This window comes from Onthophagus taurus, chromosome 10, assembly GCF_036711975.1.
Source record: "Onthophagus taurus isolate NC chromosome 10, IU_Otau_3.0, whole genome shotgun sequence".
Lineage (NCBI taxonomy): Eukaryota > Metazoa > Arthropoda > Insecta > Coleoptera > Scarabaeidae > Onthophagus > Onthophagus taurus.
Window position 1 is genome coordinate 1,167,792 of NC_091975.1, and position 16,745 is coordinate 1,184,536.

Consider the following 16,745-nt stretch of genomic DNA (forward strand, 5'->3'; position numbering starts at 1 on the left):
ATTTTGCAAGCATTCAACATAAAATAGAAAATTACCATAGGCCAGCGTCGTGGCACACAATTTATCTAATGTATCTATGCCTCCCTTTGATTTATTATAGAATTCGATTTCTTCAGGCTTGTTTTTATTTTCAGCTTCCAGTTTGCTTCTATCATCATGCATTGTACTAAAAATGATCACACACTTGCCTTTCTTGGGAACATACGACACCATTTTCCCCAGTTCTGAAAAACTTTCTAACGTAGAATAAACAGCTCGTTGTTTGTTTGCTTAGAACTCTTTGGGAATTTCGACCTTATTTTTTTTTCAAAGTACCAACCAGTGTTAATTTTTTTTGCAACAAACTTTTTCCTAAGGGTATAGATGTATACCAGTTATCCGTTGTGATATTTCTTGCAGTATTGTGAATTGGAACGGTAAGATTCATGACTACATCATGCGATGACATCATCAATTTTTCCAGAATAAAAGTAGAATGTTCTGGCACAATTCATTCCAAAAATTTTGATACCGTACTTGGCAGGTTTATTCGGAAAATATTGCACAAAACAGCGAAAAGGACATAATATTTCGTCTATGGTAACGTATTCACTCATAATGTAGTGTTTCTGACAATTAACAATAAATGCTTCCCATAGATCGACTATTGCTGCCAACTTATTACCTTGCTTACGTATGTTTCTAGTTGTAATATCATCAAATCGAAGGTTGCCCAACAAAAATTTGAAACGCCTTTCACTCATGGCTGCATGACAAATTGCCGGTCCGTATGATGTATTCCATAGATCATGGAGTTGCAGATGAGACGATCTCATAACTCCGCAAATAAAGAGTAAACCGAACACTGCATATATTTCTTCTCGGTTTGTTCTTCTTCCATAGCTATATAAATTTACACGATTTTCTAGAACACTTTCCATTTTTATATTAGTATACTTGACTATCTTATCTACCATGTATGTCACCATCAAAAAACAATGAAAATGTATCTTGATCTTTGGACCAGGCAGGTGTAAAACTATATTCTTTGCCCTTGTGCGTGATGTTGGCTTTGGAAAACTATTCCATTTAGTTTTATCGTCTTTCCCCATAAATAAATGATTATTTTCTACTTCGTTTTCCAGGTTGTCGTCACCGTCACTTAGATCATTTTCAGAGTTAGAATCATGTTCACTAAAAGTTGAGTTTTCCTCGTCACTTTCATCTTCGTCTTCACTAAATTCTTGACAATTAAAATCCGTCGGTGGAAAATTTTCATCTTCTAATAGTTTTAACCATTCATCGTCGGATAGCCTTCTGTGACTCATTTTGACTTTTGAAACAACTTCCGTATTGATACGACAAAGTTAGGAACTACCTAGTACAGGTTCGCGTTTTGCAACAAACTGATGAACCTCTGTGGCTCTGTGATGAAGCTATACAGTTGAATGTAGCAAAGTAGGAAGGCCGGGGATTCACACAAGTAGTAATGTATAGATAGGTACTTCCCCTTTGTGTAAATAAAAGCTAAAGACGACTTATGCACGTTTCCAACCCAGTCACGTTCTGCATTTTTGATGTTTTTGAGATGAAAATAGGAGTTACTTCAAAAATGAAAAGTGTCAAATTTGAAAATATTAATTTCTTATAAATGTAGTATAACTTTAGATGACTGCACTGTAATAACAAATTTCCTAGAACTAGAAGTTGAGAGTGTACGTCGCGGTGTAGTCGATAAATCATATCGAGATCGTGTCGCATAACTCACGAAACCTAGTAGTTCGCTTTTGGAGACATCGAGGGCACACAAGAAGCTGTTTCTGAATAACAGTAAAGTTCCATCGCAATACAGACCCTCTGGTGATTAGCGGTGATATATAGGTGCGACTTAGAGTGCCAGGACGGGCGAAAAAAGTTCATTTGTCGGAGGTCAACTGGAAAACAGAAGTCGGCTCGTTTACGGACGGGGCGCCGGCTTTGGACGTCGGCCACGACGCCCCACGACGCCCCGCGATGCCCCCCGCGCCGCTCCGGTCGGGAAAATGAAAAGTCGCCCGTAAAAAGACGGTTTCCCTCGCTCTCTCTTTCTCTATCGGGAAGACCTTCCAGGCGCAAAACACCGAGCCGGCAATTAGTATCGTGTTCTTTACAATTAGTGGGTCCACTTTTTTCCCGGCTGGGAGGCGGGAACGGGGGCCGAACCCGCTCGAAGTGCCTTCTGCCTTTTATTTACTACCGGAATTAACTTTTACTTTGATGGCTGAGTGGCTTCTTCTTCAGAAGCCTTGATGACCCAGTACAGAAAAAAATCTTCTACACCATCAATCAAAAGAATCGAAAGAATCAATTGAAAGATTTAATTAATTCGTGGATTAGAATAACACTTTGAGTTGTTAAATTTGAGAGTTTCCTTTTCCGGGGGATTATTTCCCTCCGGTTTATTTCGGCTAATTACAACAAAATCCAGCGTCGCAATGTGTGGCTAAACTTTGAACTCGGAAGATTTAGCGCCGGTTTATAGCTCGTGGAAAAATGAGAGGGCAATCGCGATTACTGTCTTCTACGAAACCGAGAAGCGGAATGGTTCCTGGAAGCGGCTCCTTCTTTAGTTTTAGTACCCCTTTGGCTGTGGCCCGCTGCTCAAAGAGCGTCTTGATCTCCTCCGGTGCTTCGCGCACAAGCGAAATTCCGATTCACTCCATAAAGACTTGGAATTAAAATACCAAAGGAAATTCCGTTCGCTTAAATTGTGCCAAAAATCTAAAACCCAATCGACCGAAAGTTTCCCAAAAACCACCAAAAATAAACTAATCCTTATCTCACATTCATATTATTTGAACTTTGTACTAAGATTCCTCCAAAAATAAAAATCTGATATTATTCACTTAAATTTTTTACCCGGATTCCGGTAGTCTGCTTCGTTTTGCGATCAAAACACTGATAAATCGTATTTGTTTTGACTCTCAAGTGTGTCCACTCCTCGTCAAAGTTACAAAGTTCACATTGCGCAAATGAAATAAAAAGGCCCACAAGGAGGGAAGCCTAAACAGTCACGCGCCCGTAATTCGCTCACAAATCATCAAAAAGCAAAGAAATGTTCTACGCTTTGGTAATTTTTGGAGTCATCCTCTTGTGGGTTCTCAAAAATCATATGAAATGGCGAAAAGAAATTTTGAATCATATCGAAAAAATTGATGGCCCAAAAGCTTACCCTTTTATAGGTACTCTGTATTTATTCTTCGGGGTGAAACGATCTGGTAAGATCAATTTTATAACGAATCGAAAAATTTTACATAACACTTTTTTTTTAAAGATGTTTATAAAACAATTTGTACCACCGCTGAACAATATAAGCCAGTCTTTAGAACTTGGACTAAATCTACACCGGAAGTACATATAATGAAACCCGAACACATCGAAATCGTTCTGCGTAGTTCTGTTTTGATCACGAAAGGAAAAATTTATGAACTAATTCGTCCTTGGTTGGGAGAAGGGTTGTTGATTAGTACTGGTAAGATTTTTATTATTTTTGTAAAAGTTTTAATTAGTCGATAAATTTATTAAAATGTTTTTTAAAAAATCATATCTCGAAAAATAATTGAGATATCAAGATGAGTTGTCCACCATTTTGTAGCAAATTTAATCTAGTTTTAGCACACCAAAAATCATTTCTTCGTTTCTATAAGTCTTGATGATACGATTTTTTTAACTCAACCCTGCAGCTATAAAGGTTAAGTTAATAAAAATTTAATTTTCAACTTCGTATCTCCAGAACGAATTGAGATATTATCTTAATACAGGGTGTCTCAGCGAGACCGGTCATTAGAACAAAAAATTTGAGAATGCAGACTTAAGTATTATCAATTACGATCTCTTCATCTAAAATATTTTCAGATTTCTAGCACTTTCGGTTATACCGGAAGTCGCCACCTACTTTATTTTTTTAAATGGAACACCCTGTATATTTTTACATATTTGGATTTGTCTGTTTTCAAGGTTTATAAATAACTTTACTTTTTGCAATTTGATTCGGTCGTTCTCGAGTTATTCGAATTTTTCTAGAAAAATCTGCTCCAGCAGACATTTGTTCAAAAAATCAGAAAACACTCGATTTTTGGGATATCAATTTAGGATTGAGAACATGCTTAAGCAACATGATGGAGTATGTTTTGGTGCCGAGAACTGCGGTCTAAAACGTTTGATCACTTTACTATGGCACGTTAACTTTTCAAAATTTGGAAGTACCATAACTTCATTTTTTTAAATGGCACCCCCCATATTTTATTTTTTAGTCGTCTTCGCTGTCTCATTCTACATCTTTTATATCCCATATGGCCCATACCTAATATTAATAGTTTGGGAGATAATTAGGGTTTTTTGAAAAATGCACACATATCATATGGATATTTAGCCTAGTGTGCCATGAAAAACAAGGCTTCTCAATGAGTTCTTGTCAAAGACTCACTTGTTTACGTCACTTGATGCATGTGAGTTAATAATCATCTGTTAGGTCCCTTAATATTAGTACTGAAAAGAGTTAAAATCGATAACAATAACGAAAGTAATATTTACACAAATCAAGAAATTCTTAATTTATTTTTTATGCATTAAAAGCACGACAAAGTTCGTAGTATGATTCCCAGATCTTCTTTGGCAGCTCGAATTGAGGTGTTGGGACTGGGCTCGAAATAAGCCAAGGTATTCACCTCTTCCGTTGCATTATCTACTACATTTTTTGGTCAGTTTAACACGTGATTAATTCGTCCAAAATGCAAAAAATTTGCTTCTATTCCTGTAAATTTACCTTTTGTCATTAGAGATAAATATGGGTAATTTTCATTAAACATTCTGCAAGTTCTACTAAGAACTTTGTCGCACTTTTCGTGCACAAAAAATAAATTATGGATTTCTTCAATTGTATAAACATTATTTACGTTTATTAATATCCATTTTAACTGGTTTTAGACTCACAAGCATCAAACAACCTAAATTAGACTTTGACGTTTATCAATAAGTCATTAAACATTTGTTTTCCATGGCACACTAGGTTAATATCGATATGATATGTGAGCATTTTTCAAAAAACCCTAATTATTTCTCAAACTATTAATGTTAGGCATAGGACATATGGAATATAAAAGATGTAAAATGAGACGCCGAAGACGACTAAGTAATAAAATATGAGGGGTGCCATTTAAAAAAATGAAGTTATGGTGCTTCCAAATTTCGAAAAGTTAACGTATCATAGTAAAGTGACCAAACGATCTAGACAGCCGTTCTCAGCACCAAAACATACTCCATCATGTTGTTTAAGCATGTTTTGAATCCTAAATTGATATCTCAAAAATTGAGTGTTCTATGATTTTTTGAACAAATGTCCGCTGGAGCAAATTTTTCTAGAATAATTCGAATAACTCGAGAATTGCTGGTTCAAATTGCAAAAAGTAAAGTTATTTATAAACCTTGAAAACAGACAAATCCAAATATGTAAAAATATACAGGGTGTTCCATTTAAAAAAATAAAGTAGGTGGCGACTTCCGGTATAAATGAAAGTGCTAGAAATCTGAAAATATTTTAGATGAAGAGAACGTAATTGATAATACTTAAGTCTACATTTTCAAATTTTTTGTTTGGCCAGAACCCCAGAAACGTCTAATGACCGATCTCGCTGAGACACCCTGTATATGAAACATTTTAAAGCAAATATAACTGATATTCAAAGATCGATAAATAATTTCTTTGATGCCATAAATTGCAAGTTGCAACTTGATCAGAGAAATTTTTGACATTTTCTTAATATTTCCGGCCTGGTCAGAATAATTCCAAACTTAATTTCTGTAATTTCAAATCCACTTTTTCAGATTTTAGGAAAATCATGGTGTTTTGTAGACATTTTCTCGCAGTTTATATCAGGCAAAACATTTTATCAAAGTTTGACATCTTACTAATACCATTTTAGACTTCCTCATAACGTTCCGTGTTTTGCCCGAGCAATTTCAAACTTATTCTTGCAGTTTACAGCTTAGCATTTAGCCATCCAAGTTTCTGACATTTTCTTAATTTATTGACTTTGGTTAGAGTATGTCAAAACTCGTTTTTGCCGAATAGTGGTTGATAATTGTAATTCCAAACAAAGTTTTGAAACCTATAGTCAATTTGGAACTAATTAGATATTTTCTTAAAGAGCCAAAACTTGCCAAATTAACTTAAATTTTTAAATTGATAATAATTCAAGCAAATAATTGATTAAAGAATGTGTAAAATTGGTTGCCTATCAAAAAGTTTAACACACAAATTGATAACATCAATACAAGATAAGACAAATTTTAGTTTCATTATCTCAACAAATTCCTTTTTGATGTTTTCCTCGTACTAAAACAACTTTTCTTTACAACTAAATTGCGCCATAAACAGTAATGGTACAAAGTACAACTTTAATCGTTATAAATCACTTCACACGCGAGCATGAGATTCAGTTTTACCCACTCTCTATAGATGACCGTTCAATTAAGATATTAAGCATTAAAAAAATGTATTACTATTTCATAGTCGCATTTGTTATTGCGATTTTGTGGTGGATAAAAAATCGTGTAAAATATGAAAAAGAAATTGTGCAATATGTTGATAAATTACCAGGGCCGAAAGCTTATCCATTAATCGGGACTTTCTACGTGTTTTTTGGTGTTAAAAGAAATGGTAAAAATTTAAAAAAAAAAAACTTTTGATTATAAAAACTTTTTTTGAAGATGTGTTTAAAGTAATGAAAGGAATCTCTGAGAAATACGGACCTCTTTATCGAACGTGGGCGAAATCATCACCCGAAGTGAACATCATGAAACCAGAATATTTCGAATTAGTCATGAAAAGCTCAACTTTGATTACAAAAGGAAAAATTTATGATTTTATGTTCCCTTGGTTAGGAGATGGGTTATTAATAAGTTCTGGTTAAGAAATTTCCTTTTTTCTTATTTTCAGAAAATGTCAAAAATTTGAAACAATCATTGTTTTAGGTGCAAAATGGTTCCAACGAAGAAAAATGATCACCCCAGCTTTTCACTTTCGCATTTTAGAGCATTACATGGAAGTTTTCGTCGAAAAAAGCAAACAACTCGTTAATATACTTGAAAGTAAGTCAAATGGGGAAATTTTCGATATTTATCCCTACATAACTCATTGTGCTTTGGATATAATTTGTGAAACGGCCATGGGGGTTTCAGTAAATGCGATGGATGATGTAACAGGAAATTCTTACGTTGATTCGTTATATAGGTAATTAAAGTTTTTGGCAAAATCTTCCTTAATAAATAATTCTCATTTCTTATAGAGCTAGCGAATTAATAATAAGACGCAGATTCACTCCTTGGTACCACTCCAATCTTTATTATTTATTCCCCGAAGGAAAAGAGTTCCAAAAACACCTCAACGTTCTCCATGGATTTACAAGCAAAGTTATCGGAGATCGGAAACAAATTTTAAAAGATAACCCAAACAAAAAAATAAACCCAACCTTCGATGACATGTTAACATCATCGAAAAAGCGGTTATCTTTCCTCGATTTGCTCTTATCAGCCAACGAAACCATCCCAGACAAAGATATCAGGGAAGAAGTAGACACCTTTATGTTTGAAGGGCATGATACAACAACCGCAGGAATTTGTTGGAGCTTATTTTTGATAGGAAATAATCAAGATGTTCAAGGTAAAGTTTATGAGGAATTAAAACAAATTCTTGGTGACAAAAAATGTCCTGAATCAATCAGCGATTTAAGCGACTTAAAATATTTGGAGTGTTGCATCAAAGAGGCTTTAAGAATTTACCCCAGCGTTCCATTCATCTCAAGAAAAGTTACCGAAGACATCGAAATAAATGGTTACAAAATTCCTAAAGGTGTTTATTGCAACTTGCATATTCATAAAGTCCATAGGGATCCAGAAATTTATCCGGATCCGATGAAATTCGATCCTGATCGGTTTTTACCTGAAAATACCGCAAAACGACATCCCTATGCTTACGTTCCTTTCAGCGCTGGACCAAGAAATTGCATTGGTAAGAATTAATTTTTCATTTTTTGAATTAAAGAGAATTAAAATCTTATTTTAGGTCAAAAATTTGCGATGTATGAAGAAAAAACGATTTTAGCAGCAATTTTAACGTCTTATAAAATCACAACGATTGATTCTCAAAGCACCGTTAATGAATTGGCCGAACTCATCATGAGACCTGAACAAGGAGTTAGAATTCGTTTGCAGAAGAGATAACGCAGAAAAGATGATCACTTCGGTTTTGCGAAGTGAATTAAAATCTACTTTTTTAAGTTAAAGTTAGGAAATGTGAATGTAAGAGTTAATAATCTTCAAAATATTAAATACTAAGTAAATTTGCTTCAAATTGCTTTTTATTTCACGATGATATCTCAATTAGTTCTTAAGATATGATTTTTTTAATTTTAACTTAAGTTTAGAATAATCAAATATGCCAAGTTCCGATGTTTATGGAAATTACCAAATTATTTATGGCACATTAAATCTTGATTAAATTTGTTTTAATATGCTTTTTATCTCATAACGATATCTCAATTAGTTTTTGAGATACGTAAAGATTAATTACCCTAATATTTATGTTTAAGGTTACGCAGAGTTAAATTCAAAAAATCATAACTCCAGAAATAACCTTCAATATATTAAATACTAAATAAATTTGCTTTGAATTGCTTTTTATTTCATGATGACATCTCAATTAGTGTTGGAGATACGTAAAGATTAATAACTATTACCCTAACATTAATATTTATGGTTATGCAAGTTTGAACCAATAACTTCATAAGTGTCAATTTAAAATAGTAAATACTACGTAAATTTGCTTTAAATTGCTTTGTATTTCATAATGATATCTCAATTGGTTTTTAGAGACACGATTTTTTTAATATCTATTTATTAATATAAAATTACTCGTTCGTTTTAAAAAAAATCGTAAAAAATCGAATTCTGAAAACATCATTTTGCAATTTTCAGAAATTATACAAAAAAGTCTTATCTTTTTAATAGAAGAAATCGTTTTTTGAAGTAATTTTTAGTCTTTTAGAAAAAAGTTTAAAAATGTGTAGTATTTAAAAAAAAATCGTAATAAATCGCCATTTTAAGATATAATTATGAAATTATCAGCATTTATAAATAAAATCATAATGTTTTTAACGAAAAAGACCGCTTTTCAAAATATCTTTTAGTTTTTGAGATATCAACTTTTAAAGTCAATCAATTTCTTTTCGCTTTTCGAGGTTAAATTAATTCAATCATTTAAAAAAAAAATCATAAAAAATCGAATTCTTAAGATATCATTTTGCAATTTTCAGAAATTATACAAAAAAGTCTTATCTTTTTAATAGAAGAAATCGTTTTTTGAAATAATTTTTTGTTTTTTAGAAAAAAGTTTGTAAACACATTTGCATAGTTTAAGATAAAAATGTTATTTAGTATTTAAAAAAAAATCGTAATAAATCGCCATTTTAAGATATAATTATGAAATTATCAGCATTTATAAATAAAATCATAACCTTTTCAACGAAAAAGACCGCTTTTCAAAATATCTTTTAGTTTTTGAGATATCAACTTTTAAAGTCAATCAATTTCTTTTCGCTTTTCGAGGTTAAATTAATTCAATCATTTAAAAAAAAAATCATAAAAAATCGAATTCTTAAGATATCATTTTACAATTTTCAGAAATTATACAAAAAAGTCTTATCTTTTTAATAGAAGAAATCGTTTTTTGAAATAATTTTTTGTTTTTTAGAAAAAAGTTTGTAAACACATTTGCATAGTTTAGGATAAAAATGTTGTGTAGTATTTAAAAAAAAATCGTAATAAATCGCCATTTTAAGATATAATTATGAAATTATCAGCATTTATAAATAAAATCATAATCTTTTCAACGAAAAAGACCGCTTTTCAAAATATCTTTTAGTTTTTGAGATATCAACTTTTAAAGTCAATCAATTTCTTTTCGCTTTTCGAGGTAAATTAATTCAATCATTTAAAAAAAAAATCATAAAAAATCGAATTCTTAAGATATCATTTTGCAATTTTCAGAAATTATACAAAAAAGTCTTATCTTTTTAATAGAAGAAATCGTTTTTTGAAATAATTTTTAGTCTTTTAGAAAAAAGTTTGTAAACACATTTGCATAGTTTAGGATAAAAATGTTGTGTAGTATTTAAAAAAAAATCGTAATAAATCGCCATTTTAAGATATAATTATGAAATTATCAGCATTTATAAATAAAATCATAATCTTTTTAACGAAAAAGACCGCTTTTCAAAATATCTTTTAGTTTTTGAGATATCAACTTTTAAAGTCAATCAATTTCTTTTCGCTTTTCGAGGTTAAATTAATTCAATCATTTAAAAAAAAAATCATAAAAAATCGAATTCTTAAGATATCATTTTACAATTTTCAGAAATTATACAAAAAAGTCTTATCTTTTTAATAGAAGAAATCGTTTTTTGAAATAATTTTTTGTTTTTTAGAAAAAAGTTTGTAAACACATTTGCATAGTTTAGGATAAAAATGTTGTGTAGTATTTAAAAAAAAATCGTAATAAATCGCCATTTTAAGATATAATTATGAAATTATCAGCATTTATAAATAAAATCATAATCTTTTCAACGAAAAAGACCGCTTTTCAAAATATCTTTTAGTTTTTGAGATATCAACTTTTAAAGTCAATCAATTTCTTTTCGCTTTTCGAGGTTAAATTAATTCAATCATTTAAAAAAAAAATCATAAAAATCGAATTCTTAAGATATCATTTTGCAATTTTCAGAAATTATGCAAAAAAGTCTTATCTTTTTAATAGAAGAAATCGTTTTTTGAAATAATTTTTAGTTTTTTAGAAAAAAGTTTGTAAACACATTTGCATAGTTTAAGATAAAAATGTTATTTAGTATTTAAAAAAAAATCGTAATAAATCGCCAGTTTAAGATATAATTATGAAATTATCAGCATTTATAAATAAAATCATAACCTTTTCAACGAAAAAGACCGCTTTTCAAATTATCTTTTAGTTTTTGATATATTAACTTTTAAAATCAATCAATTTCTTTTCGCTTTTCGAGGTTAAATTAATTCAATCATTTAAAAAAAAAATCATAAAAAATCGAATTCTTAAGACATCATTTTGCAATTATCAGATATTATACAAAAAGTCTCACCTTTTTAATAGAAGCAAAATACCTTTTAGTTTTTTAGAAAAAATTTTTTAAACACATTTGCATATTTTAGAACAAACCTTTTTTTAGTACTTTTAAAAAAATCGTAATAAATCGCCGTTTTAAGATATCATGATAAAATTATCAAAATTTATAAATAAAATCATTCTCTTTTCAATAAAAAAAACCGCGTTACAAAACACCTTCAAGTTTTTAAGGTATGAATGTTTAAAATTAATCGACACTTATTTTTCTTAATTTGCATAAAGGTTAGTGTTATGGAGTAAATACGATAAGGTAATCAATTAGGTTATAGTAATTAATTTAAAATAGCAACAAATAGAATTGCTTAAATTCCTAGCAGGTAACTTTGGAAATTTCCATACTTAAAATTTCCTTATTTAGAAAAAAAAAGGATTTATTTTATAAAATTTTTAATTGTTAACTCAACACCAAAAAAAAAAATAAGGGAAAGTAGTTATTTAATACTTAATTGCACCATAAAAGGTAACAGTTCAAAGTACAACCTCAATCGCTATAAATTCACTTTAAACTCGAGTAAGACTTTCAGTTTTATTCATTCTCTTCAGTTAAACTAACCATGTATTATTACATCGTAATCGCGTTAATTGTTGCTATTTTAATACATTTCATTAAAAATCGTATACAATATAATCGCGAAATTGTGCAATATGTTGATAAATTACCTGGACCGAAAGCTTACCCATTCATCGGAACTTTCCATGTATTTATTGGTGTTAAAAGAAATGGTAAAAATTGATTTAATTTTTTGATTTATTTTTAATTGATCAAATTTTTTTTTAAAGCAACGTTTAAAACGTTGAAAAATGTATCAGCCCAATATGGACCTCTTTATCGAACGTGGGCGAGATCATCACCCGAAGTCAACATCATGAAACCAGAATATTTCGAGATAATCATGAAAAGCTCAACTTTAATTAAGAAAGGGATAACTTATGGTTTTCTTTTTCCTTGGTTAGGAGATGGATTATTAATTAGTTCTGGTTAAGAAATTTCCTTTTTTCTTATTTTGAGAAAAAATCAAAAATGTTAAACAATCTCTATTTTAGGTGCAAAATGGTTCCAACGAAGAAAAATGATCACCCCAGCTTTTCACTTTCGCATTTTAGAGCATTACATGGAAGTTTTTTTAGAAAAAAGTAAAAAACTCGTTGATATCCTTCTAACTAAGTCAAATGGGGAAATTTTCGATATTTATCCTTACATAACTCATTGTGCTTTGGATATAATTTGTGAAACGGCCATGGGGGTTTCTGTGAACGCGATGGATGATGTAACAGGAAATTCTTACGTTGATTCGTTATACAGGTAATTAATTAAAAGAAAATTCCTTTAATAATAATCGTTTCTTATAGAGCTAGCGAATTAATAATAAGACGAAGATTTAGCCCATGGTTTCAATCGGATCTTTATTATTTATTCCCTGAAGGAAGAGAGTTTCAAAAACACCTCAACGTTCTCCATGGATTTACAAGCAAAGTTATCGGAGATCGAAAAAAGTTTTTAAAACAAAACCCAAATAACAAAATAAACCCAACTTTCGATGATATGTTAACATCATCGAAAAAGCGGTTATCTTTCCTCGATTTGCTCTTATCAGCCAACGAAACCATCCCAGACAAAGATATCAGGGAAGAAGTGGACACCTTTATGTTTGAAGGGCATGATACAACAACTGCAGGAATTTGTTGGAGCTTATTTTTGTTGGGTAATAATCAAGACGTTCAAGATAAAGTTTATGAGGAATTAAAACAAATACTGGGTGATAAAAAGTGCCCTGAATCAATCAGCGATTTAAGCAACTTAAAATATTTGGAGTGTTGCATCAAAGAAGCTTTAAGAATTTACCCCAGCGTTCCATTCATTTCAAGAAAACTCACAGAAGATGTCGTAATCGATGGTTACAAAATTCCTAAAGGTGTTTATTGCAACTTGCATATTTATAAAGTTCATAGGGATCCAGAAATTTATCCGGATCCAATGAAATTCGATCCTGATCGATTTTTACCTGAGAATGCCGCAAAACGACATCCCTATGCTTACGTTCCTTTCAGCGCTGGGCCAAGAAATTGCATTGGTAAGAATTAATTTTTTGAATTAGAGAGAATTAAACTCTTATTTTAGGGCAAAAATTTGCGATGTACGAAGAAAAAACGATTTTATCTGCAATTTTGATGTCTTATAAAATCACAACGATTGATTCACAAAGTACCGTTAATGAGTTAGCTGAACTTATTATGAGGCCTGAGAATGGACTTAAAATTCGTTTGGAAAAAAGACACAAATAATTGAAATTAAATAGTTTTTATGATCTTAAGTGTAAAATAATAAAGAATATTGAGTTATTTGTAAAAATATTTTTAAAAAATATTGAACACAGCTTTTTATTAACATGTTTATGGTTTATTATAATGAATAAAATTTGCTACAACTTTCGTTCGAAAAGCTTTTTGTAGCAAGTTCAGATTCCCCGATGTCACCCACCAACATCTTGAAAAAACAATAAATTCATCAAATTTTCATAGTTTCGAATTTTTCTCGATAGCTATATGTCTGAATGAATATCTAAAATCCTCCAGGTGACCCTAGATACCATTTGCGCTTGGTGTAAGGGAGAGAACCTCTCAATAAACCCGCAAAAGACAATTGTTGTGCCCTTCACCAGGAAGCGAAAGTTGGATGGACTAATCCGCCCAACTATCCAAGGTGAAGAAATTCCTTTCTCAAAGGAAGTCAAATATCTAGGAGTAATCCTAGACAAAACCCTGTCATGGAATGGACATTTGCAGGGAGTTTTACACAAAGCTAGACTATCCTTGTGGACTTGTCGCAGTCTTTGTGGAAAAAATTGGGGTCTTACCCCTGAAAGACTGTACTGGCTGGCTCTATGTGATTGTGGTTAGACCTATGATCACATACGGAGCAGCAGCCTGGTATAGGAAAGTCCAACAGACTTCAGTTATCAGTAAACTTTCACGAATTCAACGAGTAGCTGGATTGGCAATCTCTGGTGCGATAGGCACAACGCCAACTCTAGCAATGGAGGTTCTGCTTGGCCTATCTCCTCTGCATTTGCATATAGAGAAAGTGGCTAGAACAACCATTTACAGATTTAAGCAATATGCTCAAAACTGTTCCGACATGTCCTACCAATGGGCTGCGGAAGACATTATAAGCACTGATACTGTGCTATCAATGCCGTCAGATTTGGCGGTATCACTATCAGTGATTAATGCTCGATACCAGATTGTACTGTCTGAGCGGCAGTCCTGGATCGAAAATGAAAATTCTCTGGTTCGGGCAGACATTTGCTTGTACACAGATGGATCAAAAACGCCTGAAGGGGTAGGAGCAGGAGTATACTGCCAGACACCTCGAATTAAGCAAGCCTACAGCCTGGGTACGTACTGTACAGGGTGTCCCAATTTCGATGTCCGCATAGGCTATCTCCGAAACTAAAAGAGATAGAAAAAAAGTAGCTTACCTGTCATGATCTCGTTTTTTGAGAAAATGCTAATGCCGAAAACTCCGAACAGCTATCGTCTTTTGTTTTCGTCCTATCGGCAAAAACTGAAAATTTTGTGAAAACGACATTCGCGAATATTTCACTTATTATCAAAGATGGAGTATTATAAATAAAACATTATATGGGCAACTTTTTACGAAGAATTCAGTGGCGTAGGTAGAATTTTTTTCCCATCTTTTATTTTCGAGATTTTAGACGTAACTTTATTTTTTTAAATGGAAATCATAGTTGGCTATGGCTTAAAATAATTTGTTATTTTCTTCTGATAACAAATATATATAGTTTGTGGGGTATATTTCTTATAGTTATTGAATAATTAACAAAAATTCATTTTGTTCTATCTAAAACTAATGTATGTAGTCAAAAGTTAATGTTGCTATGGTGATAACCATACATACTATGATGCAACATAATGTATCAAATAATTGCCTAAGTTTGTATTTAAAAATTCGATAACATCTCTGGCATTATGTGCTGGTTCGATGCACCCGCATGTTAAGTGTCAAAATATAACAAAACTGAATAAAACTTTACAATGAATTTCGAAAATTATGAAAAATGTAACATGATGGAATGCTATATGTTATCAGATAAGAATGCGACGTTAGCCGCGGAATTATATTTCACAAGGTATTCGGAAAGAAGACAACCGCACGTAAGAACCTTCAGCCGGTTAGCAGAAAATTTAATAGATTTTTGGTCCATCCCCAAACCACGTGCAAAAAAATACCAAAATGGCCTGCAAGAGGATGAAGTCAATGTGTTGGCTTCACTTGCGATAAATCCATCAACATCTTGCAGAGAAATTGAACAAGACGTCTGACCCAAAAACCGCTGCTTCCGAATATGAAAGAAAAATATGTATAAACCATACAAAGCGGGCCTAACTCATTATTTACGTGCAGGAGATGTCAATCTAAGATTAGAATTTTGTAGATGATATTTAGAAAAATTAAATAATCTGCTGTTTGTTCAAAATGTCATCTGGACCAATGAAGTCTCTGAGTGTTCAAAGAAGATTGGGGTTCAATGTATGGTGTGCCCTTTTAGATAATAGAATGTTGGCATATAGTATCTACCATAAAAACTTAAACTCAGGTAATACCTCAATATATCAAGGCAGCACATTGTGCTTTTGGTCGACAATTTGCCATTAAATAAGTCTCAAATGATATATTTTCAATATGACGGAGCACCAGCACATAATGCCAGAGTTGTCAGTGAATTTTTAAATACTACTACAAACTTTGGCAATAATTGGAAACAATGGGCACGTTCAGCCGGTGTCAACTGTTAAGTTGCTATATTAGCAGTCGCGGCTGAACGATATGCTAAGTCAGCGCTGTTACGCAGCAGTTTAGTAAATATCTCAGCGTAAGTAATCTGCGCTTAGTTTGTCAGCGGTTGTGAAATTCTAGGTTAGGATTAATATTTTTTGTTTCTCCCCTTTAATTTTGAAAACTGGCAGAACTGTATAAAATGAAATGAGCCTTAAAATCAACATCATCATCCATTAACTTGTCTTGTAATAACACAAAATTTTCAAAAATATTATTGTTGGCCATAGTTTTAGGTTATGCTGAACTGCTAATTCTCAATTGCTTGTTCAGCCGATTTCGTTCCGCTGTATTAAAGCTCATACAACTAGCTGACTGATTTAATTCAACTGTTGACACCTGCTGAACGTACCCAATGTTTTCCATCGTGGCATTGTTATCACCATAACAACATTAAGTTTTAAATACATACAATAGTTTTAGAAAGAACAAAAAAAATTGATACATTATGTTCCATCATAGTATGTATGGTTATCACCATAGCAACATTAACTTTTAAATACATACATTAGTTTTAGATAGAACAAAATGAATTTTTGTTAATTATTCAATAACTATAAGAAATATACCCCACAAACTATATATATTTGTTATCAGAAGAAAATAACAAATTATTTTAAGTCATAGCCAACTATGGTTTCCATTTAAAAAAATAAAGTT

General features: G+C 31.8%; 3 protein-coding genes and 1 long non-coding RNA gene across 6 annotated transcripts in view; 2 read left to right on the forward strand and 2 right to left on the reverse strand.

Annotated features, from left to right (window-relative positions):
- Positions 1 to 16,745, reverse strand: part of LOC111418381 (Zn finger homeodomain 1) — a 265,526-nt gene that overhangs the window by 155,578 nt on the left and 93,203 nt on the right. The gene's annotated exons all lie outside the window — the stretch shown is intronic.
- Positions 1 to 16,745, reverse strand: part of LOC139431590 (uncharacterized) — a 125,559-nt gene that overhangs the window by 44,886 nt on the left and 63,928 nt on the right. The window lies entirely within an intron of this gene.
- Positions 3,035 to 8,368, forward strand: LOC111418410 (cytochrome P450 4C1-like). 2 transcript variants are annotated; one of them, XM_071199263.1, is made up of 5 exons: positions 3,035 to 3,236; positions 3,293 to 3,490; positions 6,991 to 7,249; positions 7,305 to 8,026; positions 8,081 to 8,368. In XM_071199263.1, the coding sequence occupies exons 1-5, from the start codon at positions 3,074 to 3,076 to the stop codon at positions 8,236 to 8,238; spliced, it is 1,500 nt and encodes a 499-aa protein (XP_071055364.1). In that variant the 5' UTR covers positions 3,035 to 3,073; the 3' UTR covers positions 8,239 to 8,368. The 2 variants fall into 2 exon arrangements, with proteins under 2 accessions (XP_071055364.1, XP_022906724.2); XM_023050956.2 differs by lacking the exons at positions 3,035 to 3,236; positions 3,293 to 3,490 and adding exons at positions 6,357 to 6,676; positions 6,727 to 6,924.
- Positions 11,723 to 13,658, forward strand: LOC111418402 (cytochrome P450 4C1-like). The gene is made up of 5 exons (XM_023050946.2): positions 11,723 to 11,950; positions 12,008 to 12,205; positions 12,272 to 12,530; positions 12,578 to 13,299; positions 13,347 to 13,658. Exons 1-5 carry the CDS (start codon positions 11,782 to 11,784, stop codon positions 13,508 to 13,510), a joined length of 1,512 nt encoding a protein of 503 aa, XP_022906714.2. The 5' UTR covers positions 11,723 to 11,781; the 3' UTR covers positions 13,511 to 13,658.